Source organism: Dipodomys ordii, unplaced genomic scaffold, assembly GCF_000151885.1.
Source record: "Dipodomys ordii isolate 6190 unplaced genomic scaffold, Dord_2.0 Scaffold56, whole genome shotgun sequence".
NCBI lineage: Eukaryota > Metazoa > Chordata > Mammalia > Rodentia > Heteromyidae > Dipodomys > Dipodomys ordii.
Genome location: NW_012267272.1, coordinates 7292323 through 7317858, shown reverse-complemented (window position 1 = coordinate 7317858; position 25536 = coordinate 7292323). Strand labels below are relative to the sequence as shown.

Sequence of the window (25536 nt, the reverse complement as noted above, 5' to 3'; positions counted from 1 at the left end):
CTCTCCTGCCCGGGCTGGCTTTGAACCGCGATCCTCAGATCTCAGCCTCCTGAGTAGCTAGGATTACAGGCGTGAGCCACCAGCGCCCGGCTTCGTGAGCACTTTTTTAAGCACAAGTACTGGCATGCATGCACACACACACACACACCAACAACAATCATCATCATCATAAGCCTTCTCCTGCAGCCTTCTCCTCCCAAATGGAGCCTTCTCTCTGTTAGTGATATGGTCTGCCCAGCAGGTGTAGTCACTGAGCTAGACTGGGCTCTGCCACGCCCTGGCTCTGCCCCCAGCCCTTTCCATGCTGTAGAATCCTGGAAACAGGGTCTATGCACTCTCCTGGGCACGGCAATTGCACGGATGAGGTATTCTGGCCTGGGAGTTACTTAAAGCTATGGCTACACCACCCTCCCCACTCTTTTTTTTTTTTTTTTGTCGGTCATGGGGCTTGAACTCTGGGCCTGGGCGCTGTCCCTCAGCTCTTCAGCTCAAGGCGAGCGCTCTACCACTTGAGCTACAGCGCCACTTCCGGTTTTCTGGTCGTTTATTGGAGATAGGAGTCTCACAGTCTCTCCTGCCTGGGCTGGCTTTGAACCGCGATCCTCAGATCTCAGCCTCCTGAATAGCTAGGGTTACAGGCATGAGCCACCAGCGCCCTGCAACCCTCCCCACTCTTGCGTGGGCTCAGAAAGCCAACAAGGCTGTCCAGCCAGGTAGCCATTCCTCTCATTCCCGGCTCAGTGACCACGAAACAGTGCTTTGGGGTTTGCGATTTTTGACAATAATTGTAATGGGCACAGTAATACTATCTGTGCAACCAAGAGGCTGGAGGCATGGCGCAAGTGGTAGAGAATCTGCTGAGCAATCACAAAACCCCCTAAGCTGGCCACCCCTCAAAAAATGAGTTCTGATGAATGCTGTGCTTAGCTAGGCACATTGAGACATTAGTTCATCCATTCCTTCAGAAATGTGTGTTTATTGATTACCTACCATGTCACCAAGAACAGTGAGGAAGATCAACTTGGCCTGTGTATTTGGAAAGTTCCAGTCTAGAGAAGGGTCATAGAGTTCTTACTTTGAGAAAAGAAGCCTACAGGCACTAGCAACTCATGCCTGAAACTCTAGATTCTCAAGAGGCTGAGTCCTGAAGATCATGGCTTGCATCCAGCCTATGCAGGAAACTCCATGAAACTACTGTTTTTTGTTCGTTGTTTTTGTCAGTTGTGGGGCTTGAACTCTGGGCCTGGGCGCTGTCCCTCAGCTCTTTAGCTCAAGGCGAGCGCTCTACTGCTTGAGCCACAGTGCCATTTTTGGTTTTCTGGTGGTTTATTGGAGGTAAGAGGCTCATGGACTTTCCTGTTCAGGCTGGCTTTGAACCATGATCCTCAGATCTGAGCTATGTGAGTAGCTAGGATTACAGGCATGAGCTACTGGCACCCAGCTATGAGACTAGTCTTATTCCAGCTCACTACCAAAAAGTGGAACATGAAACTATGGCCCAAGTGGTAGAGCACCAACCTTGAGTGAAACAAAAACTAAGGAACAGCACCCAGGACCTGAGTTCAAGCCCATATTTATTTGCTGTGCAGAATTCTCTAATAGCATACATGACATTGATAGTTCATATTCTATTGTCAGCTGTGGCCAAGCATGTGCTAACCCTGGTCATTATGATATGTCTGTCCTCTCTCTCTCTCTCTTTTTTTTTTTTTTGTCGGTCGTGGGCCTTGAACTCTGGGCCTGAGTGCTGTCCCTCAGCTCTTCAGCTCAAGGCGAGCACTCTACCACTTGGGCTACAGCACCACTTCCGGTTTTCTGGTGGTTTATTGGAGATAAGAGTTTCACAGACTTTCCTACCTGGGCTGCCTTTGAACCTCGATCCTCAGATCTTAGCCTCCTGAGTAGCTAGGATTACAGGCATGAGCCACCAGCACCCGGCTGTCTGTCCTCTCTTGTAGGGATGGGTAACATTTTATTATGCAAGAGCTGTTTTCATGCGCTCTTAGCTTGTATTGGTGTTTATGTTATTGTGAGAAATCTAGGTTTACTGAGCTTTGAGTTCCCCACACAATTTCTGCCGGGCCAGACCACATGATTACCCAGGCTAAACCCCACCTGCTTCTGGCGCTGTGAGAACAGAAACTAAGTTTTTCCTTTTGAACCCTCAGTAAAAGAGAAACAGGCCAGGCACCCGTGGGTCATACCTGTAATCCCAGCTCCTTAGGAGGCTGAGATCTCAGGATCTCGGTTTGAAGCCAGCCCATGCAGAAAAGTTCCTCTGACACTCTTATCTTCAATAAACTACTCAAAAAAGCTGGAAGTGGCAATGTGGCTCAAGTGGTTAAGAGCTAGCCTTGAGCACAAAGAGGCTCAGAGAAAGTACCTAGGTCCTGAGTTCAAGCCCCAGGATTGGAGAGAGAGAGGGAGAGGATGGGAGGGAGAGGGAAGGAGAAGGAGAGAGGGAAGGGCAGAGAGAGAGAAACAGCCTGATTGTACCACTCCCTAAAATCTGAATCCGGTGGTGGCAGGCCTATTAAAATTGTGTTTTGCACTGGGAAGGTGGCTCAGTGGTAGAGTGCTTGCCCCACATGCAGGAGGCCCTGGGTTCGATTCCTCAGTACCACATAAACAGAAAAAGCCAGAAGTGGCACTGTGGCTCAAGTGGTAGCGTGCTAGCCTTGAGCTGAAGAGCTGAGGGACAGCGCCCAGGCCCAGAGTTCAAGCCCCATGACTGGCACAAAAAAAAAAAATTTTTTTTTTTGTTTCATTTTGTAAGCACTCTGTGATGAATCCTACTTATTTCAGTAAGGAATTCTGCTTTGATAGGCATGGAAACTGTGTTTGCAAAAAACAAAAGTTTTCATTTTCACAAGTTTCTAATTTATGCTGTGCAACCAAGAATAGATGCATAATTTGTGTTGCCACTGTCTCAAGTGAGGGAGAAATCTTTACATAAACATCCGGCTATTTTGGAATGGAAAGTTCTAGTAACAGAGTGCATGTAGTCACTAATTATTCATCCCTCTCTGTGAATTTGAACTGAAATGTCTGAATCCCTATGCAGTCAGCAATATAGAGACACAGAAAATGTGCCCAGGACACTGGGCTGGTGTTTTCTAATTTCTACATATCTTGTCTCTATTCTCAATCATTACCTTTGCTGGTGGAAGGATATTTTGCATTTCAAACCACAGATTTTTCTCATTCAATGAGTTTTAAAATGTTTTTCCTTTTTTTTTTTAGTTTGTGAAAGTACTAGTACTTGAACTCAGGGCCTTATGCTCATGTTTGGCTTTTTCATTCAAGACTGGCTCTCTGCTGCTTGAGCTATACGTCTACTTCCAGCTCTTTGCTGGCTAATTGGAGATAAGAGTCTCCTAGGTTTGTCTACGATAGGTTGGCTTCAAACCTCTATTGTCAGATCTCAGTTTCCTGAGGAGCTAGGATTACAGGCAGGAGCCACCCTTGCCCAGAAAAAGAAAAAAAAAAGTTTTTCTTTAAAAATAATGTTTTAGGGGCTGGGAAGGTAGCTCAGTGGTAGAGCGCTTGCCTTGCATGCCTGAGGCCCTGGGTTCGATTCCTCAGCACCACATAAGCAAAACAAAAAAGCCGGAAGTGGCGCTGTGGCTCAAGTGGTAGAGTGCTAGCCTTGAGCTGAAGAGCTGAGGGACAGCGCCCAGGCCCAGAGTTCAGGCCCCACGACCGGACCCAAAAAATAAAAATAAAAATAATGTTTTAGCATCTTCAGGGTACTAATAAATAACTTTTCACTTTTCCAGGCACCAGTGTCTCATGCCTGTAATCCTAGCTACTGAGGAGGCTGAGATCTTAGGATCGCGGTTCAAAGCCAGCCCAGGCAGGAAAGTCTGTGAGACTATTATCTCCAATAAACCACCAGAAACTTGAAGTGGCGCTATGGCTCAAGTGGTAGAGCACTTGCCTTGAGCTGAAGAGCTGAGGGACAGTGCCCAGGCCCAGAGTTCAAGCCCTACTACTGACCAAAAAAAAACTCACTGGCAGGCGTCTAACCCCACCTTAGGCTCTAGGCCACGGAAGTATTTTTCTGCCCTGCCCCTCACACAAGCCTTAGCTGCAAACAGTCTCTGCACAACTTGAGCTGCGTCTGGTACCACTGAGGAACGCACACTCATTTGATTCGAATTCATAGAGTCACCCGCAGCTAGTGGTGACTGTACTGGACAGGGCATCTTGAGTACGTCTGTGTGTTTATTCCCACCCTCATTCACGAGACACGTACTGGTGTCCTCCTGCTCTGCCCGCAGGGGCTACATTTGGGGGGGGAAACCAGGAGAGGCCATTGCAGGAGGCCACATGCTTCTAAGGAGGTTTGTGTGTACCCAACGCAGTGTGGCCTTGCACTCTGCGCTCTGCACACTTTATCTATCCCAGACTCTGCAAACATGGCACAGTTGTGGTATTGTTTCAGAGGTGTGTGTGTGTGTTGGTGTGTTGGTGTGTTGGTCCTGGGGCTTGAACCTAGGTGCTGGGAACTGTCCCTGAGCTTTCCTGCTGATGAAAGTTAGAGCTCTACCACTTTATCCATAGCTCCACTTCCAGCTTTTTTGGTAATTAATGAGAGTCAAATCTCCTCAACATTTCCTACCAGGCTGGCTACAAACTGCGATCCTCAGATCTCAGCTTCCTGATTGGCTAGGATTATAGATGCGCGCCACCACTGCCCAGCTTGTTTCAGGTTTTTTTTGTTTGTTTGTTTTGTCTTGGAGGGATTGAACTCTGGGCCTGTGTGCTGCCCTAAGCTCCTCAGCTCAAGGCTAGCGCTCTACCACTTGAGCTCTACCACAGGGCCACTTCCAGTTTTCTGGTGGTTAATTGGAGATAAGAGTCTCACAGGGAATTTCCTGCCCAGGCTGGCTTTGAACCACAATCCTTTTTTTTGTGTGTCTGGTCATGGGGCCTGAACTCTGGGCCTGGGCGCTGTCCCTCAGCTCTTCAGCTCAAGCCTAGCACTCTACCACTTGAGCCACAGCGCCACTTCTGGCTTTTTTCTTTTTGCTTATGTGGTACTGAGGAATCGAACCCAGGGCCTCAGGCATGCAAGGCAAGCGCTCTACCTCTGAGCCATCTTCCCAGCCCCTGAACCACAATCCTTATATCTCAGCCTCCTGTGTAGCTAGGATTACAGGCATGAGCCACTAGTACCCGGCTTTGTTTCAGTTTTTTAAAGTCATTCCAAAGAACCACCCATGAATGATGAACTCAGGGAGGGAGAGAAGGAGGAAAAGAAGGGGGGGAGAAAATTCTCCTGTTTTTATCAAGGGAAAACAAGTAATGACAATTATCAATTTTATTATCAATTTATTGTGCTTTCACAGTTTACCATATACTTTATATAGCCTGGCCTATAAAGTGTATATAGTTATTATAAGTATATTGTTATTAGCCCCATGTTACAGAGAGGAAAACTGAGTTTAGAAGATTTAACCATTTAACACCAGACTGCTACTGGTCAGTGGTTGAAATAGAACTACAAACCCAGTTCTGTTTTTTATTTCACCATGGTATCACCTCAAGAAAAGCATACATGACTTTTTTTTTTTTTGGGTCCGGTCGTGGGGCCTGAACTCTGGGCCTGGGTGCTGTCCCTCAGGTCTTCAGCTCAAGGTTAGCATTCTACCACTTGAGCCACGGCGCCACTTCCAGCTTTTTGCTTATATGGTGCTGAGGAATCGAACCCAGGGCCTCATGCATGCAAGGCAAGCACTCTACCACTGAGCCACCTTCCCAGCCCGCATACATGACTTTTTAGGGGGTGGGTGGTCAGTCATGGGAATTGAACTCTGGCCCTGGGCACTATCCCTGAGCTTTTCAGCAAAAGATGAGCCCTCTACTACTTCCGGTTTTCTGGTGGTTAGTTGGAGATAAGAGTTTCACAGACTTTTCTCCTTGGGCTGACTTTGAACCATGATCCTCAGATCTCAGCCTCCTGAGTAGCTAGGATTACAGGAGTGAGCCCCCAGGCGGCTCTCCATATGGTTTTGGGTGATGGCTTTAAGTCCGTATGTCGTTTGCAATGAAGCATCGAATATACCATCTGAATCTGAGTTGTAGCAAATCTCCATGGCCAGCCAAAAACGGAGGCCGAGATCCCCTCACCCGGTGTTTGTCTTTCTGGTCCAGGGTCAAAGTGGAAGGTGCAGAAGCTGGAGAAGGCCCTGGAAGGCAGCCACGAGGGTTCTACACACCGTTCCCTGAGAGCGATCGAGGGTGAGCCCCCCAGCCGCATGCCGGGGGCCAGAGTGGCCATGTTGGGCTCAAGCATGCTCATCGGGAGCCCCACTGCGGAGCCCAGCACCAGAGAAGCCGGCAGGCCGGGGAGAAGCCCCCACCCCTGCTCCCGAGCTGGGGACCCGTCCAAGCCCCTGAGCATAAAGGACAAGATATCTGAGTGGGAAGGCAAGAAGGAGCCCCCCATGGGACCGGGCAGTGGGGCCGATGGGCCGGAGGAGACCCTGGCTTCCTGCACGATGGACAGAGGGGGCGAGGGGGCCAGAACTCGCCTTTCCGACGCTAGGAATGGACTAAAGCCTCACCCAGAGAGCCCGGAGACTGACTGCAGGACAGCAAGGTTTAGGGATCCCCATGCAGACCTGGGCCAGATCAATGAAGGCCACAGTCGAGGCCGGGAGCCAAGGCTCGGCAAACCCCACTCCCAGAGCGACCACCGCTCAGTGCTGAAGCAGGTCAAGAGGCTGGAGCAGGCCTTGAAGGACGGCTCAGCCGGCTTAGACCCCCAGTTGCCGGGGACCTGTTACTCCCCACATTGCCTGCCTGACAAGGCAGAGGAGGGGTCTCCCCTGTCTGATTGTGCCAGGGTCGGGGGTCGTTCAGAAACCCAGCCCAGGGGGCACCAGCCCTTGAACCTGGAGGGCAGGGAACGGTCCGTGGAGGCTTCCGAGGACAAGAAGGGCTGCCAAGGCGCCTCCCAAAAGCCCTTCATCAACCCCCTGCCCAAACCCCGGAGAACGTTCAAACATGCGGGAGACGGGGACAAGAATCCACACCCAGGCCCAGGCCTCAGGAAAGAGAAGAGGAACCTGCCCCCCCTGCCCTCCCTGCCTCCCCCACCCCTGCCCTCCTCTCCCCCTCCTGCCTCAGTGAACAGAAGACTGTGGGCGGGAAGGCCGAGGTCCAGCGCTGACCACAGGTAGGTGCTGCTGGGCAGCCGTGGCTGGGAGATGGCCGGCCCGGCCCAAGACCTGGCTGTGGTGTTAAAGCAGGGGCTTTTGTTCTCATTCAAAAAAAGGAATATTTGGCTGGACACCGGTGGTTCATGCCTGTAATCCTACCTACTCAGGAAGCTGAGATCTGAGGATCCCGGTTCAGAGCCAGCCTGAGCAGGAAAGTCCGTGAGACTCTTATCTCCAATAAACCACCAGAAAACCAGAAGTGGCGCTGGGACTCATGTGATAGAGCTGAAGAACAGCGTCCTGGCCCAAAGTTCAAGCCCCATGACTGGGGGGGGGGGAAGTATTAGGTTTTAAGAATCACTCTTTAGCTGGGTGCCTGTAGCTTATGCCTATAATCCTAGCTACTCAGGAGGCGGAGATAGGAAAATCACAGTTCAAAGCCAGCCCAGGCAGGAAAATTTGTAAGACTCCTATCTCCAAATAACCACAGGGAGAAAAAAAAAACAAAAAACAAATGAAGGTGTGGTTCAGGTGGTAGAGTGCCATACTTGAGCAAAAAAGCTCAGGGAAAGCACCCAGGCCTGAAGTATAAGCACAAATAAGCAAACAAAAAATTCAAATATAATGTGTTAAATAATAAAGCCAGGCTATTGCTAGAAAATACAATATGTTCTCGGGAAAGGATTTCTTCCCCGCTTTGAAACAGTCTCTCGTCCATGTCTGTAATGTGCTGGTAGGTTGGATAACTGATCTCAAAACCAGGTTTACAGAAGAATTCTCGAAAGCCGTCCGCTCTGCTTCCTTTCCTTCCGTCTCCTCCAGCTCTTCCTAACTCACCTCATCCTGAAACTACGCGTGCCCCAGCATCCCACAACCTGCTGGTAAATCCAGTTGCCAGTTCTCTGCCATTTTCTTTTTTTCTTTTGTGGCATGACTGGAGTTTGAATTTAGGGCCTGGAATCTTACTAGGCGCGTATTGTTCAAACTTGAGTCCTGCCTGTGGTCTTCGTTAATTTTTTGGCTAGAGGCTTGTGTAACTGCCCGGGGCTGCCAATCCTGACTTTCCTACTACCTCCTTCCACCTAGCTGTGATTAGAGATGTGAACAACCATGTCTGCTTTATTTGTTCCGATAGGGTCTCACTTTTTTGCCTTGGCTGCCCTCCAGCTTTGGCTTCCAAAGTAGCTGGGATTACTGGTGTGAGCCACGGTACCCCGCCTGCTCTGTCATTTTCATAATAGTCTCTCCTGGGCTGGGAAGGTGGCTCAGTGGTAGAGCGCTTGCCTCGCATGCATGAGGCCCGGGTTCCATTCCTCAGCACCACATAAGCAGAAAAGTCCAGAAATGGTGCTGTGGACTCTGGTGGTAGAGTGCTAGCCTTGAGCTGAAGAGCTGAGGGACAGCGCCCAGGCCCAGAGTTCAAGCCCCACAACCGACAAAAAGAAAAAGAAAAAAGCCTAATTGGTCTCTCCTGGTATTTCAGAACAACTGTTGAAGCATTGTCTTCCCTTGCCTACTAGTTCTCTTCTCCGGCTCCTCTCACTCCATTCTCCTCTCCTTCTCCGTGCTCGGACACGCCCACCGAAGCCAGGACCAGACCAGACACTTCTGTCCCCATCTCCCTTGGCAAGTCTTTCTACTCTGTGTCTGCGTGTGTGCGTGCCTGTGTGTGTCTGTGTGTCTGTGTGTTTGTGTGTTACGGTTGATTTGGGGGAGAGGGTATTTTTTATTTTTTGTCAGGTATAGGGTTGAATTCTGGGCTTGGGCGCTGTCCCTCAGCTTTTCAGCTCAAGGCAAGCACTCTACCACTTGAGCCATAGCGTCACTTCCAATTTTCTGGTGGCTTATTGGAGTCTAAAGGACTTTCCTGCCCAAGCTGGCTTTGAACTGTGTCCTCAGATCTCAGCCTCCTGAGTAGCTAGGATTACAGGCGAGAGCCACCGGCGCCCCCAGGACCTAGGGTTTGAACTCAGGACCTGGATGCTGTCCCTGAATTTCTGTTGCTCAAGGCTAGCATTCTACCATTTGAACCACAGCTCCACTTCTGGTTTTTGTGGGTGGGGGGTGGTAGTTTATTGGAGCTAAGACTCTCATGGACTTGCCTATTCAGGCTGACTTTGAACCACAATCTTCAGGTCTCAACCTCCAAGTAGCTAGGATTTCAGGCATGAGCCACCAAGACCCAGCCAAGTCCCTCTAACTTTAAAAATTCAATACCAAGTCTGATGAGCCATCATCTTAATCAGCCTCCATTTCCAATTCTAAATCCTTTCCAAACCAGCTGGGCGCCCCCCCCCCCCGGCGTCCTGACTCAGCAGAGACTTCTGAGCACCGGCCCTTCCTGGCCCTTGAGGCCGGAGTGGTTTAGGGACACCGGAACTTTCCTTTCCAGTCTCCATCTTCCAACAGTTTCTTGATAATCAGCTACAGTGACCTAGTTTCAGTCCAAAAAATGAAATTTTTCTTGACTAAGTTTGAATATGACTGTATCAGCTGTGTGTTAAGAATTTTGGCTTTAGGTTTGGCATGTTGTTTAAAATACTCCCATGAAGATGATTAGGGCAAGATGTTCATGTTACAAAAAAACCAAATATATATATATGCTCTTTATTGTGATCCTATCTCTTGAGGAAAAAAAATTAAAAGGCAGTGGGGCTGGGCCAGGGATCCAGTGGCTGCAGTTTGAGCCAGGAAAGCCACGCCCCAGCAGAAGAAAGATGATGGAGGATGAAGGTTCAGAGGGTTTACAGTTACACAGCTGGGCTGTGAGCCTTGGAGATATCACTTCATTCAGCCTCCTTTCGTTGGTGTCCCAAGCAACAGCCCAGCTAGTGGATTCGTACACTCAGGGAAAATGTAGTTTTATTTATTTACTTATTTTGCTTTTTTCCCTCGATTTCTTTTTTGTGCTGGGCCTGGGGCTTGAACTCAGGGCCTGAGCACTGTCCCTGAGCTGAGCTTTTTTTTTTTTTTCTCTACCTCCTGAGCAGTATCTATACTTACAGCTTTTTGGTGGTTAATTAGAGATGAGTCTCACTTAATTTCCTGCCCAACTTGGCTTTGAATCACAATCCTCAGATCAAAGCCTCCTAAGTAAGCTAGAATTACAGCTGTGAGCCACCAACACTTAAAAACAACAAAAAAACAAAAAACTAAAGCTGGGCAGGCCAGTGGCTCAGGCCTGCAATCCTAGCTACTCAGGAGGCTGAGATCTGAGGATCTCATTTCAAAGCCAGACAGGAAAATCTGTGAGACTCTTTTCTCCAAAAAGACCACCAGAAAACTGGAAGTGGCGCTGTGGCTCAAGTGGCAGAGCACTAACCTTGAGCTAAAGAGCACAGGGACAGCACCCAGGCCTAGAGTTCAAGCCCTATGAGCAACAACAACAGCAAAAACTTAGTATACCTTAGTTGTACAAAGGGGAGAGGATTGTTGTGACATTTTTGTGCTTGTGTACAATATATCCCAATCAATCTCACCCTATCACCCCCCCCCCCGTCCCACTCCACCTGCTTAAAGCAACATCAGTGGGTTTAATTGTTATAATTTATGCATAGACCATCCCCCTCCTCCCCTCTTCTTAGCCCTTCCCCCTCCGCTGCCGTCACTCCATCTGAACTGCTTTTACTTTCCTGTACTTTTTTGTTTCTTAGTGTGAATTAATTGCACCAAACGGTTTCACTATAGTATTTCAGCCGTGCATATATTATGTTCTGCTGTAAATAACCCGGCTGTTCCTTCTCTTCTCCTGTCCCCGTGACCCCCTGTTGAGCAGCAGCTTTCGCTGAGGTGAGGTTCTTTATGCCGCCTTCATACATAGTTCACTGAAGTTTGAAATTATTCACCCTCCATCTTTTCCCCTCTCCTCCCCATCCTTCTACACAATCCCATAATTAGAAGTATGTCTTGTGAGCCAGGCGCTGGTGGCTCACACCTGTAATCCTAGCTACTCAGGAGGCTGAGATCTGAGGATCGCGGTTCAAAGCCAGCCCGGGCAGGAATGTCTGTGAAACTCTTATCTCTGATAAAGTACCAGAAAACCGGAAGCGGCACTGTAGCTCAAGTGGTAGAGCGCTCGCCTTGAGCTGAAGAGCTGAGGGACAGCGCCCAGGCCCAGAGTTCAAGCCCCGCAACCGACAAAAAAAAAAAAAAAAAGTAGTATTCCTGTGTGTGTGTGTGGGTGTGTGTGTCTGTATGTGGGTGTGTGTGTCTGTATGTGTCTGTACATCTGTCCATGTCCATGCCCTTTAGGTCTTGCTTCCACCTCTAAGCAAGCGCATATGCTAGCTGGGTTTTTGTTCTCTGTTATCTTGCTCACGATGATGTTCTCCAGTTGTATCTTTTTTTCTGCAAGTGACGGGATTTTATTTTTGTTTCTGGCTATGTAATATTTTATGGCTTATCTATACCACATCTTTTTTTTCAAATTTTTAATTGTGATTAAGTGGTTACATAATTTCCCAAATTTCACAGTATTGTGGGATAGTGAAGCTTAGTTAAAGTCACGAACACTTTGTGTATCGCGGTCTGTGACATTTATGAGTTCTGTGAGCTTTACAATACAGGTATTTCTTCCACATTGGGTGGTATGTACATTTCTTTTGTTTTGCATAGCATCAGCTGTTTCCTCTTATATACCACATCTTTATTGGCACTCAGGCCACAGTCAGTAGAGTTGAGTATATATATATATTTTGTGTGTGTGTGTGTGTATTGATTCTCATCCCCGGCCCCCGTACACCTTGGGATATAATATCCTAGGATTATCTGGTAAAGTCATAAGGAAGGGTTTTTTGTTTTTTTGATTGGTTGTGAGGCTTGAACTTAGGTCTGGGTGCTGTCCCAAGGCTTATACTTTACCACTTGAGCTGTAGCTCCACTTCTGGCTTTTGGACAGTTATTGAAGATAAGAGTCTCATGGACATTCTTACCCAGATTGGATTCGAACTCTGATCCTCACATCTCAGCTTTTTATTGTTGTTGTTGTTGTTGTGGGGCCTGAACTCTGGGCCTGGGCGCTGTCCCTCAGCTCTTCAGCTCAAGAGTAGCGCTCTACCACTTGAGCCACAGCACACTTCTGGCTTTTTCTGCTTATGTGGTACTGAGGAATCGAACCCAGGGCCTCATGCATGCAAGGCAAACATTCTACCACTGAGCCACCTTCCCAGCCCACATCTCAGCTTTTTTGAGTAGCTAGGATTATGGGCATGAGCACCTGGCTTGGTTGAGCCTTTTGATCCTTGAGTTCCTTGGTGACTTCCTTTCTAGGCCTTCTTGGGTGGACCTTTTCCCATGGTGTGTAATGTTGCTTGTGACTAGCTGTCTCTCTCTCTAGAGTGGCTTTCTGGGTAGGCATCGTGCTGAACTGACAGACTGCTGAGCACGGCACTGTCACACAGTTCGGTTCATGCTCCACACACAGCAGTCTCTGCATAACTAATTAATAGCACCGCTAGCAGCCATCGCTAACATTCCTTGTTCTTTTTGTGGAGAGCTGTCTTGAGGGCTACCTCTGGAACCCTAGTCCTTTTTCTCTTTTACTTTGTTTTGTGGATACGCTTTCTCATTTTTGTTCTTGGAACCTTGGACCACAATTTTCTTATGCTCCCTCCATAGTTGGGATTATACGCATATGCTACCATGCCCAACACTTTGGACAAACTTATGAGAACATTGCTTTTTGTTCTTTTCACACATCAAGACTTTCATCTGTGATAAAAGGGCCTGTAAAGAGGCCACCCAGATGTGTTTTAATCCCAGAACCACTAGAAAAGCAGTGGGAGGACCTGGGGGTGTGGAGGAGGAAGCAGGCACTATGCATTTCTAGGTAGTCAGAGTGATTTACTGTCTAGCACATGTGAACAAAGGACTTGAGAAGAGCCGTGACTTCAAGCCACCAGAAAACTGTGACCATCTGGATCCCAGACCACGCAAGAGGGAGTAAGGACTGAGCGAGGCCCAGCGTGGTATATGCTTTGTCCCAGGACGGCAGACAGACACATCCACCCAGATTTCACGGAGCCAAGAGCCGGACCCGTTCTGACAAAGTCCTGACAAATCTGCTTGGAGATGGAGCAGGGGCCAGGGCTGGTGTCACTCAGTCAGGAGGGAAGTTGTAGCTGCTTTGGAGAAGGGCCAGGAGAGAGGGAAGGAAAAGGCTGGAGAGGGGGCTGCAGGGGCTGCATGCTTAATTACATCTTCCAGTGGCGTCTGCCATGTTCTCCGCTTCAGGAGAAGCATAGAAACTTCTCAGGCTTCGGCAGCGCTGGTGGCTCACACCTGTAATTCTAGCTCCTCAGAGAGCTGTAATATGAGGATTGCAGTTCAAAGCCAATCAGATTCTCAAGAGGCTGAGTCCTGAAGATCATGGTTTGAATCCAGCCTAGGCAGGAAACTCCATGAGACTACTGTTTTTTGTTTGTTGTTTGTTGTTTTTGTCAGTCGTGGGGCTTGAACTCTGGGCTTGGGTGCTGTATCTCAGCTCTTCAGCTCAAGGCAAGCCTCTACCACTTGAGTCACAGCACCACTTCTGGTTTTCTGAATGGTTTGTTGGAGATAAGAGTCTCACGGAGTTTCCTGACTGGGCTGGCTTTGAACCACCATCCTCAGATCTCAGCCTTCTGAGTAGCTAGGATTACAGGCGTGAGCCACCAATTCCGAGCAAGTCAATGATATTCTTTTTTTTTTTTTGTCGGTCGTGGGGCTTGAACTCTGGGCTTGGGCGCTGTCCCTCAGCTCTTCAGCTCAAGGCGAGCGCTCTACCACTTGAGCTACTGCGCCACTTCCGGTTTTCTGGTCGTTTATTGGAGATAGGAGTCTCACGGTCTCTCCTGCCCGGGCTGGCTTTGAACCGTGATCCTCAGATCTCAGCCTCCTGAGTAGCTAGGATTACAGGCGTGAGCCACCAGCGCCCGGCTGTCAATGATATTCTTATCTCCAGTTAATTACAAAAAGGCTGGAGGTGGATCTGTGGTTCCAGTGATTCAGTGTCAACCTTGCAAAAAACTATGGGACCGTGCTCAGGCCCTTAGTTCAAGCCCTAATACTAGCACACATAGAAAGAAAAATAAAAGGGAAGGGAAGGGAAGGGAAAACTTCTCATGCCTAGACCTTCTTCTATATCCCTCCAAATATTGAAGCAATGTATGCTCTATAAACACTAGGCAGTCAGTCTTCAAAGGCCAGGAAAATAGGCAGAGAAATCACTCGCTACTCCTCAGTCCTGAGGCGGCAGCTCTGTATTTCACTGGTTTCTTGTTTTAATTTTCTAGAGATAGGTTTACAAAGATGGGGTTATGTTCTATAGACACACGTTACCCTTTTCACTTAGCATAAGTCACCAATCTCACACCAGGCATGGTAGTACATGCCTCTAATCCCAATACTAGGGAGGCAGGATGATCGTGAGTTTGAAGCCAGCCTGAACTATACAACATGTTCAAACTAGCCTGAAATATATAGCCCTTGCCTCTCAAAATAACAAAACTTAAAAGTTAGCCGTGTTTTTGTTGATGAATATTTCTATCTTTTACCAAAAATAAAAATTTTTATTTACTCTGTGTGTGTGTATGTGCGCGTGCGCGCCAGGACTAGGACTTGAACTCAGGGACTTGGTGTGCGCTCTCTCTCTTCTCTCTCTTTTTTCTTTTTTTTTTTTTTAAATATTATTTATTTGTTTATTTATTTATTTATTTTGGGTCCAGTAGTGGGGCCTGAACTCTAGGCCTGGGCGCTGTCCCTTAGCTCTTCAGCTCAAGGCTAGCACTCTACCACTTGAGCCACAGCACCACTTCCGGCTTTTTTCTTTTTGCTTATGTGGTGCTGAGGAATCGAACCCAGGGCCCCATGCTTGCAAGGCAAGTACTTTACCACTGAGCCACCTTCCCAGCCCTTCTCTCTCTTTTTTCAAGACTGGCACTCTACCACTTTCATTTTTATTTTTGGTGGTTAATCGGAAATCAGAGTCTCACAGACTTTCCTACCCAGGCTGGCTTTGAACCACAATCCTCGGATCTCAGCTTCCTAAGTAGCAAGGATTACAGGTGCAAGCCACCTGTGCCAACCTATTGGCTGAACTTTTGCCTCAAATAACCTGTATTCTCTGACCCACCCTAAACTGATTCAAGTTCTCTGTTGCTTCCCATGTTGCCCCACCCAGGAAGTCCTATGAATTTGAAGACTTGCTGCAGACATCCTCCGAGAGCAGGGTGGACTGGTATGCCCAGACTAAGCTGGGGCTCACACGCACCTTCTCTGAGGAGAACGTTTATGAGGACATTCTAGGTAAGAGGCCCAAATGCCCATGTCGAAGCCCAGGATGGCTTCAAACCATGATGCTCAGATCTCAGCCTCCTGAGGAGCTAGGATTCCAGGCATGAGCCACCAGTACCCAGCTGCTTCCTCCATTTCTCGTCTTCTGGTTAGCTCCATTCTCAGTAGCAGTGGCAGGGCCTGCATGGGTCCCAGGACCACAAGTCCTTCCCCAAACCCATCACTGAGGCCGGATCTCCTCACAGGGGCTGAAGCCCAGAGACCAGAAGTGGGGATCATCTTGTGTGCCTACAAATAGGAAGACAGAGCCAACCCAATAGAAATCAGGCTGGTGGCTAGCCAGACAGTAAATATCCTATAGGAACTAATGCAGAAGAGGCCAACATGGAGGCCTCCAGTCCCACGTGACGAAACTTCCCCGGTCCCTTACCCCATGCCCGTGGCCGCAGATCCACCAGCGAAGGAGAACCCTTACGAGGACATCGAGCTCCATGGCCGCTGCCTGGGCAAGAAGTGTGTCCTCACCTTCCCCGTGTCTCCCACCTCTTCCATCCCAGACACATCTACCAAGGTATGAGCCTCCAGGGAGTGGGGATGGGTGGGGGAGGGACACAAAAGATGGCCCCCCGTACTCTGTGGGGGGGCCTCATACTCTGCAGTTCCACACCCGCCTCCTGATGCTGTTCCTTCTCTCTACCTGACTGGTCTTCCCCTGTTTCTCCTGCACCCTGCCTGCTCAGTCAAGCCTTCTAAAACGCCATTGAGCTTCTGCCTTGTCTGGCCTCAAACCATGATCCTCCTGTCCTCAGCCACCCCCCAAATAGCTAAGAATACAGGTATGAACCCGGTGCTAGTGACTTCAACCTGTAATCACTTATACCTAGCTACTCACGAGGAAAAGATCTGAGGATCCCAGTTCAAAGCCAGCCTGTGCAAGAAAGTCTGTGAGACTCTCACTCCCATTTAAACAACAAAAACTGAAAGTGGCTCAACCTTCAGCAAAAAAAGCAAGAGACGGTGCCCAGGCACAGAATGCAAGCCCCAATATTGGTACCCAAAATAGAACCATAGATAGATAGAGAAGCAGGGGAGACTGGGTACCAACAGGAGCCAAAATGCCTGGGTAATCCGCAAGGCAGCAGGCTCAGCAACACGGGACCCAGGCCTGCCACAGGAGGCTCCAATTGCAAGTCCCCCCTTTGTGCCCCTGTGGGGGCAGTGCAGTGGCTTATGGGAAAGACCTGCTGCTGCCAGGCAGAGAAAAGCTAGTGCCTCTGCTTCGAGAACAATCCAGTCAGAGATGCTGCCACCCCGAGCCTGCCATCCAGAGGCTGCATTTTGGGGGAGTGGGGGGAGGCGGAGGGCAGAGAGGAGGACAGGACACAGATTCATTGGCCAAGGCACCTATGTGGTTGCCACTGATTCTTGCAGGCTGCCGGGGCCTCTGCAAGTCATCCTCCAGGCCCTGCATCTGCACACATCACTCTGCTCCCCCACATCTGGGTGTCTGGTTATCCCCGGTTCTAAGGGACAGCTGCAGACCCCACCACTTCCTCCATTCGGCTCATCAAATATTCGCTGAACATCTGTCACAGCTGGGCTGCAGCTGGGGCCTCCAAGTAGCTGAAGCAGACTCTCCGTGCTCACCTCCCCTGCCAGCCAAGGCCCAGAGCCATCTTGGGGTGTTGATTTGTGCGATATGGGTGCACAGGGAGGGCGAGTTGGACAGAATCCCCTCACACAGGAGCAGATCGGGGCGGGGGGCGGGGGCAGGGTAGCAGGGATGGATGCTGAGCTTGTGAACCTAACTTTCCAGTTCCTGAAAAGGGACCTGCGTCTTCCTTACTACTCTATCTAGTCCCTGCCTAGAGAATATGGCAAGAGCAATGAGATAAAGGAAACCTGAGCTGGTCTTAGATACTCTGTTTGTTGATGTTGTTGTTTTACACGTTGACCTCATTCAGGAAAGGAGAGTTGGTGAGCTAGGTACTGGAGGCTCTGGCCTGTGATCCTAGCTACCCAGGAGGCTGAGGACTGTGGTGTGAAGCCAGCTCAGGCAGGAAAATCCATAAGACTCTCATCAGAAGTTGGAAGGGGCTTTAGCTCAAGTAGTAGAGAGCTAGCCTTGAGACAAAAGGCTCAAAAACAGCACCTAGGCCAAGACCACACACACACACGCACACACACACGCACAAACGCACACATACACACGAGAGTAAGTGTTAACTTGTCAGGGCTTTAGTGTGTTCCCCTCTGAGGAGCCACAGCACTTGTTTTCTTTTGTTTTCTTTTTCACTGTGCTGCTCATACTGGGGCTTGAACTCAGGGCCTCTTGCACTCACACATCTTTTATGCTCAACACCGGCACACTACCACTTGCACCACACCTCTATCTCTGGCTTTTAGCTGATTAACAGGGGATAAGAATCTGGAGGATTTGTCTGCCCAGCCTGGCTTCAAATCATGATCCTCAGATCTTGGCCTCCTGAGTAGCAAAGATGACAGGCATGAGCCACCAGCGCCTGGCTCTCCCATCTGTGTTGAAGTCCTCCCTTTGAGCCATCAAGAGTCGGCTCAGGTGGTTTTGCTCTTTTTCAATGAAGTCTGGTCTCAGGCTGTAACATAGACCAAGTGGTAATTTGCTATCCTGCCGCACACTTGCCAAGAAATTCCACCTCCCTCATAAACAATACCTGAGTATATGGTGATTTATGTGGTGTTCTGGGACATACCTAGAGCCCCGTTCTCCAGCAGCGTGACACTGGGCCATGCTGCCCACACCCGGCTTGTGCCAGGCCTCTTGGCATTCTTTATGAAGTTGTGTGCCATGTTTTGATTTCGCCTCTTTTGTTCTTTCCTCTCACATCTTTTCATAGGTCAAATCTCCTTTAAGCAAACACTAATACAATGTAAATCTCTGATGAAAACAGATGCTTACCAGCTGCCAGTCGTTTGACAGACTGCAATGTGGTGAAAGACTTGGATTTCACTGCAGATGGAGGCCTTTATTGAGAAGGCTGCCGCTCTTCCTTCAGAGTGGTCAGGATGCCAAGAGTGGCCAAACCTGGTTGGCTGTTCCTCTCCTTAAAGCCTCCTGTACTAAGCAATTTCTTTTTCCTTATGGAGCTAGCCATGACAACTGAGAGTCTTCATTCCTGGAAATATCGACAAAGAAAAGGTTCTAAACTTATCACTACATATTACTTGAAACCAAACAAGAATGCAGAACTTGCTAGAACAAAATACACCTTTACCCCGTGCCCTCCCCCCCCCCACCTTCAGTCGTGGGGCTTGAATTCCGGGCCTGGGCGCTGTCCCTCAGCTCTTCAGCTCCAAGGCAAGTGCTCTACCACTTGAGCCACAGCGCCACTTCCAGTTTGTGAGTGGTTAATTGGAGATAAGAGTCTCACAGGTATTTTCCTGCCCAGGCTGACTTTGAACTTTGAACCTTAGATCTCAGCCTCCTTCCTGAGTAACTAGGATTACAGGTGTGACCCACTGGCACCTGGCTTAGACCATCTTTTTTTTTGTGTGTGGTCATGGGGCCAGACCTCTGGGCCTGGGTGCCGTCCCTCGGCTCTTGAGCTCAAGGCTAACACTCTACCACTTGAGCCACAGTATCACTCTTCCCGCTTTTTCTGTTTATGTGGTGCTGAGGAATTGAACCCAGGGCCTCATGCATGTTAGGCAAACACTCTACCACTGAGCCACCTTCCCAGCCCCTTAGACCATCTTAAGAGAGTTTGACATGATAAATGTGGCCAGGCATCCATAGTTTATACCTATACTAGCTATTCAGGAGGCTGAAATCTGAAGATTGTGGTCCAAAGCCAGCCTTGATAGGAAAATCCACGAGACTCATCTTCACTTAACCATCAAAAAATCCAGAAATAGGGCTGGGAAGGTGGCTCAGTGGTAGAGCGCTTGCCTTGCATGCATGAGGCCCTGGGTTCAATTCCTCAGCCCCACATAAGCAAAAAGAAAAAAGCCGGAAGTGGTGCTGTGGCTCAAGTGGTAGAGCGCTAGCCTTGAGCTGAAGAGCTGAGGGACAGCGCCCAGGCCCAGAGTTCAGGCCCCACTACCAGACCCAAAAAAAAAAAAAATCCAGAAATAGAGCTGTGCCTCAAGTGGTAGAGTGCTAGCTTTGAGCTGAAGAAGCTCAGGGACACCCTGAGTTCAAGCTCCAGGACTGGCATCAAAAAGACAAAAGAAATAGGATGTTGAGGCCTGGGGAAGACCAGGAAGCAGCTAACCCAAGGAGGCAGCAGGGGCCCGGCTCGCCTGGGTCTCACAACGCCCAGTACCTGTGCCTTGTGCTCTCAGAAAGCCTCATCTCCAGAGCCGTTGGGTGCGGGAGCCACGCGGCTTGCCACCTGTCTGAAGAGGGACTGGGTTGGGTTTACATCATTTATCACACCAGATTTCCACAAGGGGAGGGTAAGTGTCTGCTGAGCTTAGCGTGGACACACGCTGTGTACCCCAGGAGCCCAGACCCGCCCCCCCTTCTATCCCATGGTCTCACGGGGCAGGCCCAGTTACCTCCAGCCTGCGTCTCCTTTGCCTGGATTTATTTACTCTCCTGTTCTTTTCCTCACATAAAGACATTGTCCAAACCGACTTTTTTCCGGCAAAATTCCGAGAGGAGGAATTTCAAGCTCCTGGATGCTAGGAAGCTGAGTCGGGATGGAACTGGGTCCCCTTCCAAAACCAGCCCCCCCTCCACGCCCAGCAGCCCCGACGACACCTTCTTTAACCTAGGAGACCAACAGAATGGCAGGAAGAAGAAGAAGATCCCCAAGGTAAGGCTTGCAGCCAACCACGTGTCCCCAACTTCACACCCCTCCCCCCTCTGCAGCGGAAGCCAGGCAGAGACACCCCATACACACACACACACACACCTCCATCCAGGACCCTCCAGGCCCCTCCTCTGTGGACCTTGTAAGGATGGGCTGCTGACATGGGCTTTTCTCCTTGTGTCTAAACAGCTGGTGTTGAGAATCAATGCCATTTATGAGGCCCGGAGAGGAAAGAAACGGGTGAAGAGGCTGTCCCAGTCCACAGAGAGCAACTCAGGAAAAGGTAGAAGCCCTGGGGACTCCATCCTTCCTCCCCCCAGCACCGGAAAACGTCCTTTCTAGACAAAATGGTCAGTGCCAGCAGCTTAGCCTGGCTAGCACATGCTCTCTGGCTCCTACTGCCCCACCTGCCCATGGCCACAACTTTTCTGACTTGGACTCACAAAGGGCAGATGTCTTCCTGTAATATTTGATAAAGGAGCCATCTGGCCAGCGCTGGTGGCTCACGCCGGGCAGGAAAGTCCCTGAAACTATCTCCAACAAACCACTAGAAAACCAGAAGTGGCGCTATAGCTCAAGCAGTAGAGCACTAGCCTTGAGCTGAAGAGCTGAGGGACATGGCTGGGAAGGTGGCTCAGTGGTAGAGCGCTTGCCTTGCATGCATGAGGCCCTGGGCTCAATTCCTCAGCACCACATAAGCAGAAAATAAAGAAGCTGGAAGTGGTGCTATGGCTCAAGTGGTAGAGCACTAGCCTTGAGCTGAAGAGCTGAGGAACAGTGCCCAGACCCAGAGTTCAGGCCCCACGACCAAACCCAAAAAAAAAAAGAACTGAGGGACAGCGCTCAGGCCCAGAGTTCAAGCCCCACAACCAACCAAAAAAAAAGAGCCATCTGACCTAGAATCCGTTGAGTTGAACAGTGTGTCCATTACATTTAAACAGATGACAAGATATCCCCTCTGATCTAGGAATTCTGGATCCGTTTCTTGCACTTCAAGAATTCACATTTGCCTCTTTGTTCTTTTTGTTTAGTGACAGACGAGAACAGTGAGTCCGACAGCGACACAGAGGAGAAGCTGAAAGGTGAGAGAGCAGTTGGCATCAAGGTGCCTGCGGGGACTCAGAGGTCACACAGATGCCCCCTCATCCCTAGCTTGCGGGACAGACTTGTCCTGTCCAGGTTTGCTTGGCAAAGCACGAGTGTCTGAGAAGACACGGGGGCCCAGTGGGTATGCAGGCAGGACAACAAGGCGCTGTCACCCAGCCTCACGTAGCTGCAGAGATCCAAGGTGGCTGTGAGCAGAGCCAGCACCAGTGGCTTATACCCGTAATCTCCGTTCAAAAGCAGTCTGGGCAGATAAATCTGTAAGACTCTTATATCCAATTAAAACCTAAAAAATGGAGCTGCTATTCAAGTGGTAGAGCACTAGCCTTAAGCAAAAGAAAAGCTAAGGGACAGTAGCAGGCCCTGAGTTCAAGCCCCAGTACTAGGACACACACACACACACACACACACACACGCACACGCACACACACACACATACACAGAGTGTAACTGTCCAATTGCTGTAGCCACCCTGTTCCCACGCCTCTTAAAGGCAATCTCTTCAGACCTCAGGACCTCCGGCTGCTCACCCGTCAGATGAACTTGTTGAAATCATTGGCCCCTCTTGGGGCCAATTAACCTTCAGCAATTCCAATCTAAACTCGTGAGTTTGATGCGATTTCTCAGACCTCGGAATTGGCTGCTCAGTGACCCTGCCACGTTGCTCCCTAGGCCACCCCTAGCGCCAAACAAGCCTACCACCACTGTAGAAGGATGGGAGGGAGGCGAACCCGAGCTCCCCATTAGCCAGAGCTCTGCCAGTTGAGTCACATGGATGTTTACAAAGTTCCATCCCAAAAGCTGTGTGCTCTGGATTTTGTTGCCTCACAGACTGAAAGACAGCTTGAATGAGTGAGGGGAGGAGCCCAGGTGCCCACCCCCAAAGACCAGTGGAGGTGAGGCCTTGATCGGCCTTTGGCCTGGAGGCCAGACCACAAATCTGTGGCTCCTGCCGCCCCAGGTCCCCCACGCAAGCCTGAGGGGGTGCTCCTCCCAGGAGTTTGGCCATGGTCCCAAGCCAAGAATCTTCTACTAATTTGTGAGCTGTGGAAATACCCTGGAGATGAGAGACAAGCCCTGGAGTGGGGATTACGTAACCTGGATGGCGCTGTGCAGTTCCACAGCAGCAGCAGAACCGTGTCAGTCCCTGGTCTGTCTCTGTCTTCCCCAGCTCACAGCCAGCGCCTGGTGAACGTGAAGTCCCGTCTGAAGCAGGCCCCTCGGTACCCACCTCCCGCCAGAGAGCTCCTGGAGTACCAGGAGAGGGAGCTGTTCGAGTACTTCGTGGTGGTGTCCCTGCACAGGAAGCAGGCGGGGGCTGCCTATGTGCCTGAGCTCACCCAGCAGTTCCCCCTAAAGGTAAGGGGGACCCCTGGCTCCTGCCGGCTGCCAGGGGCGGGGTGGGGGGGGTCATACACAAGAGGCAGCTTTTCCTTGTGTTGGTTGTTTTTGTGTACTAATACTGGGGTTTGAACTCATTTGGCTTTTCCATTCAGGGCTGGCTGGCGCTGTACCACTTGAGACACCTCTACTTCTGGCATTTTGCTGGTTAATTGGAGATATCTCAGCCTTTTCTGCCAAGGCTGGCTTCAAATCTGGATCCTCAAATCTCAGTCTCCTAAATAGCTAAGATTATAGGTGTGAGCCACCAGCCCCTGACTAAAGGCAGTTTCTTTTTTGTTGTTGTGGTTTTGGTTTTGGTTTTTTGGTCTTGGACTTGAACTCTAGGCCTGGGTGCTCTCCCAGAGCTCTTTTGCTCAAGGCTTTGAGCCACAGCTCCATTTCCAGTTTTTGAGTGGTTAATGGAAGATTAGAATCTCATGGGGATTTTTCTGCCCAAACTGCCTCTGAGCCACGATCCTCAGTTCTCAGTCTCTTGAGTAGCTAGGATTATAGGCATGAGTCACCAACACCTGGGTTTAGAGGTAGTTTTTTAAGATTGAAAACCATCAGATCAGTCTGTTCTGCCCCTCTGGATGCTCTCCTCATATTCCTCTTCATACACAAAATAAGCAAATCCTTGACTCTATATAATCTTGAAACTGGACTTTAGTTCAACCAGGCTCTTAGCATGATCAATCTCATCTGGGAAGCTGAGATCTGAGAACCACAGTTCAAAGCCAGCCCAGACAGACAAATCCTCAAGAAGCCAGAAGTGGAGGTATGCCTCAAGCAGTAGAACACCAGTTGTGAGTGGAAAAGCCAAGTGAGATCTAGAAGCCCTGAGTTCAAGTCATGGTCAGGAAGGAAGGAAAAGAGAGAAGGAAGGAAGGAGGGAGGAAAATGAAGGAAGGAGGGAGGGAAGGACAAAGGAGGGAAAAGGAAGAAAAAGACATCAGAGATTTCAGTAATTTTCCTTCCACATCTAACACTAGCTGTATGATCAGGACAAATAACACACAGCAAGACATATTTCCTTTTCTGTGGAATAAGAGTCTGCATAAAGTCTAGGTCCCTTCATATCACACACTCAGTGACTTCCATATTAGTGGGATTCTAGTGAAACATGATTTTCCTGTCTGTATTCACGATGAGTTTCTCTGGGCCCAGAGATGGGAAGACCAGCTGGGAACCCCAGTCCTCTAGATCCAAAAGCCTCCCTGGTGACAGAATGGAAGAGTTATATTTCAGAACACTAAGCATAGAGAATATTGCCCTGAAATATATAGTGGTGGTGGTGGTTGGGTTGGGTTTTTTTGGTCCTGACTGTTAGTCACATCTGCCCTGGGAGGAAAGGCTCCACAGACCAAACCCCAAATCCTCCCAAGGAAGGAGGCTGCAGAGAAAGTCACAGCTGTGGAAAGAGGGAAACATAATCTTTGCCAAACTCTGCCTCACCATCTCATGCCGGGGTTTGTTCTCTAATCTTCTCTCACCTTCTCCCTCCAGTTGGAAAGGTCTTTCAAGTTCGTGAGAGAGGCTGAGGACCAGCTCAAGGCTATTCCTCAGTTCTGTTTCCCAGACGCTAAGGACTGGAGTCCTGTCCAGCAGTTTACCAGGTATGGGCTGGCATCTCCCCTTCCCACCCACAGACAAAGGGATGGTCATGGGCTGAGAATGTGGCTTACTGGTAGAGTGCTTGCCTAGCATGTATGAAGTCCTGGGTTCAATTCCTTAGGACCACATAAACAGGAAAACAAAACCAAAACACAGAAGTAGCACTGTAGCTCAAGTGGTAGAATGGTAGTCTTAAGCAAAAGTTGTTCAGGGATAGTAGCTAGGCTCTGAGTTCAAGATCCAGGACTGGAAAAAAAGACGGGGGGGGGGGATAGGGGGCGGGAATCGTAGTGGGCAGACTCCACAAGTCAGCCCTTGCATTAACCAGTCAGTCATGATGGGCCCCAGCCTAGGGGTTTCTGGCTTTTTCTGCTTATGTGGTGCTGACGTATCAAACCCAGGGCTCATGCATGCAAGGCAAGCACTCTACCACTGAGCCACCTTCACAACCATCCAGGAGACTCTTATCTCCAATTAACCACCAGAAAACCGGAAGTGGCACTATGGCCCAAGGGTAGAATGCTAGCCTTGAAGAGCCGAGGGACAGCACCCAGGCCCAGAGTTCAAGCCCCACGACCACAAAAAAAACAAATGAACAAACAAAAAACAACTTTTTCCTGGTTAGGCAGATTTATGAAGCGTGCTGCTCGGTCTGAGAGTGTGTGCTTCATAAGCTTCACTAAGGCACTTCTTAGTCTGGGAAAAGTTAGGGAAATGTTGCCCATCATCCATCCTCACCCAGTGATCTTGAAATACTGGGCTCAGTTTGCATTCCTATTACCCCACGTTGAATTCAACCTTTGACTGACCTCAGCAGGCTACATATGCTCTTTTAGGAACACCAGGTCCTGTGGAATTCCCCCGGCAGTCTTACATTGACAGTAGAGATGGGCCGTTGGATTTGTTTAGCTTTGTAATGACTTTGTGTTTTTCCAACCACAGTGAAACATTCTCATTTGTCTTAACTGGAGAAGATGGGAGCCGAAGATTTGGATATTGCCGAAGACTGCTGGTTAGTACTGTCTGCTTCTCCATCAGTCAGAGCTCATAAAGAACAAAATCTAGCTTCCTAATCCCTTGAGACCATGTGGCACAAAAACAAAATAGCCAGTGTAGCAGGTTGGCTAATATAGTTAGAAATGCACCAGAGAAGCCGGGCGCTGGTGGCTCACGCCTGTAATCCTAGCTACTCAGGAGGC

At 49.4% G+C, this 25536-nt stretch overlaps 1 protein-coding gene across 1 annotated transcript in view; it reads left to right on the top strand.

Annotated features, from left to right (window-relative positions):
- Positions 1 to 25536, top strand: part of Dennd2a (DENN/MADD domain containing 2A) — a 45476-nt gene that overhangs the window by 949 nt on the left and 18991 nt on the right. The window contains exons 2-10 of the mRNA XM_013021560.1: positions 6160 to 7186; positions 15328 to 15452; positions 15890 to 16011; positions 20042 to 20239; positions 20426 to 20519; positions 21268 to 21318; positions 22512 to 22699; positions 24230 to 24339; positions 25280 to 25349. Of these exons, the coding sequence (XP_012877014.1) occupies positions 6264 to 7186; positions 15328 to 15452; positions 15890 to 16011; positions 20042 to 20239; positions 20426 to 20519; positions 21268 to 21318; positions 22512 to 22699; positions 24230 to 24339; positions 25280 to 25349 (1881 nt within the window). The 5' untranslated portion in view covers positions 6160 to 6263. The remainder of the gene's footprint in view (positions 1 to 6159; positions 7187 to 15327; positions 15453 to 15889; positions 16012 to 20041; positions 20240 to 20425; positions 20520 to 21267; positions 21319 to 22511; positions 22700 to 24229; positions 24340 to 25279; positions 25350 to 25536) is intronic.